The sequence below is a fragment of the Culex quinquefasciatus genome, chromosome 3, assembly GCF_015732765.1.
Source record: "Culex quinquefasciatus strain JHB chromosome 3, VPISU_Cqui_1.0_pri_paternal, whole genome shotgun sequence".
NCBI lineage: Eukaryota > Metazoa > Arthropoda > Insecta > Diptera > Culicidae > Culex > Culex quinquefasciatus.
The window spans coordinates 49,641,865-49,647,864 of NC_051863.1; the positions used below are offsets into that span (position 1 = coordinate 49,641,865).

Consider the following 6,000-nt stretch of genomic DNA (forward strand, 5'->3'; position numbering starts at 1 on the left):
TTCATATTATATAAAAGAAGGGAAATTCACAATTCATGTAGAAAAGTCTGGGTAAATTAATTATACTGTAGCTTTTCTGGTGTAAAATGGTTTGTACAATTATAATACATTAACTATTTACACAAACTGATGTTAAATAAAGAGTGAAACTGTTTTAAACGAAAAGCAATCCAGACTCGATTATTCGAAGGCTTTGGAACAATTTCACGTTTAAATCCAAGATGGTGACAAAAATGGCGTTTATAACATATTGCAAAAATGATTTTCATAATTTAAAAAGCAATCAATTATTCAAGTTTGACTGAAATGGGGTCGCAGAACTCGAATTATGAATAAAAGTGTGAATAAAAATATACGAGTGAATACAAAAATACGAAAATATTATTCGAAGTTCTTTGGATAATCGAGACTTCGGATAATCGAGTCTGGACTCTATTGTGAATGCAATAATAATTAAAAACTCAACGAATACAAATTAAAGTGACTTGAGTTAAGGAAAACCAGATGTTCACTTTCTACCTCAATCGACGCAGAACCGCTCCGTACCGATGTAGAAATGAAGTAGTTTTTCATCCCTAGGACTGCAGTCTAGGATTAATTAAAACAGATTAAAACCATTATCGGCACTTCAAGCCGTGAAATCGCGAATAAAGTGAGAGGATGCGATAGACTTCCGATCGCGAACGGTGAATGACGCTGCTAGGATCACCAGCAAGGATGTTTTCAATTTTTGAGTAGTTTCAGAGTAGATCTTGATGGAGGGATTTGAATGAGCAGAAAAAAAATCGCTTTTTTCTATACTCTTTGAGTCACACGCGAGTGACTCAAAAGGGGGGCTCTCAACTGGAAGAAGAAAAAAAAAGCCAGTTCATAAAAGGATTTTCTCCCCCTTTCGCAATCCCATCACAGATATTGCTATTCACACTTTTGAAGTGCAACACATTCTCTTTCTTTCAGCATTTTTTTTTCTCCTCCTTTTTTTCGTCCTTTTGTCCACAGGACAGGACTAAATCGTGTGTGAGCAGCGAATGCAAAGCGAGAGATTGCGGATCCTTCAAGTGTGAAATCCCGTGCCCTGATATGAGGAGATGGTTTTTGAGCAGATTGATTTCACAGGCCAGGTGGGGCACTTCTATTGTGCAAAAGTGCACTGAGGGAGGTGTGAAAATTGTGGTGCATACACTCGAGAGTGCATTATTCTAATGGAGGGATTTCGAACAAATGGAATCGGCCAGTTTGTGTGCGAGCTTCGTCGGAGGATGACAGGATTAAGCCTGCGCATCCTCTGGTGAAAAAAAGGAGTGAAAAAGTGAAAAAAAGAAGAAAATCCGACGAGTTGGTCGGGCGTCGGGGCCAGTTTGTGTGCGAGCTTCGTAGGAGGAGGGAAATAATAATGAAGTGTTGTACAAATGCCATTTATTTACCACTATATACGCGCTGATCCCTGTTTTGCCTGATGGGATTGGAAGTTTAAAGATAGTTCGAGAACCCGTCTGGTTCTTGCTCTATGTTTAGGCGGGGCCAGACAATGCCCAATGACCTCGGAATTGGGCCGCTAGGATCTCTGCCATTCTGAAATGGGTCATTGGAAGCAGCGCGAGGGCTGTCACCACCTAATACCCGGGACTGAGATATGTTGTATCAGCATAAACCAAGTCTGATACAAACTATACTTTCCCATAATTTCGCTGCCGGCCAGCGGGTATTGGATTGGACCACACACACACACACAGGGATTTCGAACAAATGGAATCTATATAGAGTACTTTTTTTTACTACATTTTCACAATGGGTTTCGTATACACATTGAAGTGATGTTCATCATTGGTTGGCAGAAAAGTTGTCAACGAATGTCAGTAGACTGGTCATCATCGGGAGTCAGTGGACATGGGTTTGGGTGTATTTCTAATAAATTCATTTTATATAAGCAATGTTTTAAAGAAAAGGCGTTTGATTTTTCTCAAGAATAAATCTTCGACATATCGAGCTTGAGTACTTCTAATTTCTCTCCCCTTCTGTCTTTCCAGCAACTGCACCACCCCAAGCAGCTCCACTACCCGAGCGGCTACCCGATGCCCCGCTCGCCGCCCCTCTTCATCTGCTCCTCGCCGGGCCCGGACCCGTACCGCTCGCACGACAACGTGTACGAAGAGCTGGAACATCCGGCGGCGCCGTCGCCACCGGGCGTGAACGCGACCACTGCCGACAGTGACTCCGAACCCGGTGGTCTGGTCAACGGTGGCATCGCTGCAATCCACTCCGACGACGACTTTGCCGAGGACGAGTTGAGCTTGAACGGCGAGCAGCAGCAACAGCAGCAGCAGCGGTCCTTCCACAAATCGACCGATGTTGGCACGGGGACTGCTGCGACGGCGACGACGGTGGCCACAATCTACCACGAAAGTGGTGGGGATTTGGAGCGAAACCGGACGGAGCGCAACTCGCTGCTGTCGTGTTCGGGGTCGTCGTCGGCAGGGAATGACCACGGGGGGACGGTCAACAATAGGAATTCGAGCTCGAGTGCGGAAGGGGCGAGCAGTTCTTCGAGCGGGAACAACAACACGGCGGCGGCGAGCACTAAGGTTAGTCACAACCCGGGCGGAGGTTTTTTCCGTTCTAGGAAGCAAGCCTCGACGCTGGGCAGCGGTCGGGGCAAGCGCCACGTTCCGGCGGATCCGCCCTGCGAGATGGGCATGACGCCGATGGCGTACGACGAGCGGGCCATGATGACGCTGCCGCCGTCGTACGCGGCCAACCATCCGGCCCACCTGAACAGCATCAACAACAACATCCACAACAGCTGTGTGAGCAATAGCAATAGTTTGAACAATAACGTAAGAAGCAATTACTACAGCACGATCGACGACGAGGCCGAGGTCGAGCGGCGGAACCGCATCAACGCGCAGCTGTCGGCCGGTACCGCCGTGTCCACCATCTTCCGGGGAGGTCGACCTCCGTACAGCAACAATCACCACAGCCATCACCAGCAGCAGCAGCCCAGCAGTCGATCCCGGACCAACCCGCGCTCTCTAGACCGGCGGAGATATCTCCAAAACAACAACCCCCCGCCGCTGACGACCCCCAACGGGAACTCGGCGCAAGACCCCTCCCAGTACATCTACCACGAGCCCGTCTTCCACGAGGGACTCATCTACGACGGGTGTCTTTCGTACAGTGACCGCAGCAGCGGCGGCAGCACCGGTCCACCCTACCCGTACGCCCTCCCAGCGCCGTTCACGACCTTCCGGAACGGGCCCAACTCGGCCGTCCCCAACCAGGTCATCTACTCCCGGGACAGCAGCTTCGGGTCCGACTCGGGCTACAGCCAGCACACGCAGGCCTCCAACCGAAGCGGGAACGCCAACTGGACCCGGAACCGACTGCCGCCGTCCCTCAACCGGCCACCCCTGTGCGAACCCCACGCGGCCCGGGACTCTTGAGACAAGGAGGAATCGGCTACTGCGGCGCTAACGCTCGCCGTCCGGCGGCTCGTTTACGGCAAGATTCTGATTTGAGAGCGACCGGGACTCAAGTGAAACCAACCCCCGGTGGACGACCCCCCCATTTACAAAATGTGATTTTAATTTATAAAACAAAAAGTCCTCTTTTGTGTACAGAAAAAAAAACGTGTGTAAATAGTTACGATTAGTCCCCCCCTTCAAGAAAGACTGTTGACTTAGATAAGTTTTTGAAAGCCTCCCCTCGCAACTTGCAACAAATCGCGATGCGATGCTCTTCAGAATTACAGTAAACAAAAAAAAGCTACCCTAACTTATGAAAATGAAAACAGTGAGCGCGAGGCGGCGTGTAAACATTAGCAGTAGTACTTAACCTCGAAACAATCAACAATAAAGAGAAAATAGAACGAGATCAAAGAGAGAGCACAACTATGAATCCTAATTCGAGATAACATAAATAAAACAAAAAAATAAAGTCAAATCAAAACCCTGTTCAAATCGAATCAGAAGAACGTAACTCCAGTGGTTGTAATTACATTTTAATGAAAGAAAATTTGAGGAAAATGAACAAAGTCGTCTTTATCGGAAAAACTGTAAAGAAATGCCGTAAGGTTATTATTTTCTGTTTACAAAAGCGGAAGTAATAAAGTTTCAAACTTGCCTTTATTTTTCCAAACCAAAAAATATATACAATTCAAAAAATGTTTTTGATTCCTCAGTTTAAGGGATCTCTGGACAAATATGACGATTGATAATTAATTCTTGCTCCACAAAAAAAACAGATTTGAAATTATTTTTTCTTCAAGCTTTTTTCCACTGAATTGTTCACCAAAAAAAAGTAAAAAAAAATATTCGAAATTCTCAATTTTGATTGAAAATTGTGTGTTTGGAAAATATCAAACAAGTTCATACATACTTTGGTATTTTAAAATCAAAAAATGATATATTTAATTGCATTTAATAAATGTTTTCAGAAGTGATACCCGAAAGTAAAGTAAAAAAAAGTAAATCTTTCCCAGTTCCTGAGGGGAACATCCTTTAAGAGTATCGGGGCCGGCATTTAAAAAGCGGATTCAGTGGCAATTTCATTCTCAACTTAATGTTAACATGTTAAGGTTAATGTTAACATTCCATAGGTCGCCTTCCTAAGGTGTCGTGATAAGGTCCAGTTTGTGACGATACACTACTTTCCCTTTACTAAGCAATCGAATCCAGAAGAGAAACGATCACCAGTTGTGTTGGTCCGAGCCAGGATTTGAACTCCGATCTACCGCTTACTAGGCGGGAGCGTTACCACTAGCCTACGTGGCTCGGTCTCCCGAGCTAAGTCTCCCGAAAGCTAAGAAAAAAATATTGTTTATTCGACTGCTAGTATCTGGGGCACAAACTCTTCGATCTTTTTTTTTATTTTTGAAAAATATTTTATTTCCATTTTTACACAATCAAATCTCGATACCTCTGTTATTATTTGATTGTTTTTCAATTTTCAAATATGCTTTTTATTGCTGTTTCTACAAAAAATAAATTCAATTTGAAAAATAAATGTTTAAAATGTTACGCAAAATTTTACAGTGGTGAAAAATTATATGAGAAAAATGACTTTTCTAAAATCTTCTAAGGTGTTGGGGAAATTTCCATTGATAATATGTGTTTTAAAATAATAATATTATTTTAAGAGTGATAAAAATCACCATTCAGACTGCTTAAAATATTAATCAAAGTTTATGCCGAGTTAAAACTGATCCGGAAGCGCTCTATTTTGCAGTAAAAATCGACAAATAGGATGAAAATAAGACCGAATCCTTTACCTGCGAACCGAAATTCGAGTCGATGATGATAGCTGACTCTCGAGCTCTTTCAAATGTCAGCAATTCCTATTCTTAACCGTTCCCCTTTTTGAGCATTGGTCCTGATTGCTCCAAAAAGACTCATTCACTCGCGATCGCAAATCAGACGCGACGAAAAACTGCTCTGAGCGTTTCCTACCGAAGGTCACTTGCACACCAATCGCTGTTGAACGCTCTCTCCTTCGCTCTCCCTCTCACTCCAATCGCGTAGTACAGCGAATGGCTCAGAGAGGTTGATTGCGTTTTTTCGGAACGAAAACAGCCTGCGGCCGGCTTTGTTTGATCATTTATAAAACCACCTAAAATCAAAGTTATCAAAAATATTTTGCAATTTTGGTGATAACACAACATTAATTTCCACCTTGCTAATTACAAATTTACGGCAAACTGTGGTGAGTGTGAGTGAGCGCCGCGCTGGTATTTTGTTAGACTCTCTCCTCTCTGAGCATATTCGTTTGTGACTCGGGTCGACGGACGGAGTAGGCAAAGAAATTCACAAAGTATTTGAATCGCTCGCGAACGGTTGCTTCGGCAAAGATTCGCTCGGCGATGAGTGAGTGATTTTTGATCTTTAAACCGAAAATCAGGACTCTTAGCACAGAATTATACATTGCAAATTTGTTTGGTTGATCAATCAAATCTTATTACTTGTAATAGAAATAATAAAATCAATCGAAAAAAAATTGCATCAGCCT

At 43.9% G+C, this 6,000-nt stretch overlaps 1 protein-coding gene across 1 annotated transcript in view; it reads left to right on the forward strand.

The window, feature by feature from the left end:
- The window catches only part of LOC6050129 (putative uncharacterized protein DDB_G0286901), a 194,498-nt gene extending 190,275 nt beyond the window's left edge, over nucleotides 1-4,223 (forward strand). The window contains exon 4 of the mRNA XM_038260785.1: nucleotides 2,028-4,223. Coding sequence (XP_038116713.1) covers nucleotides 2,028-3,440 — 1,413 coding nt within the window. The 3' untranslated portion in view covers nucleotides 3,441-4,223. The remainder of the gene's footprint in view (nucleotides 1-2,027) is intronic.
- Nucleotides 4,224-6,000: the final 1,777 nt, after the last annotated feature.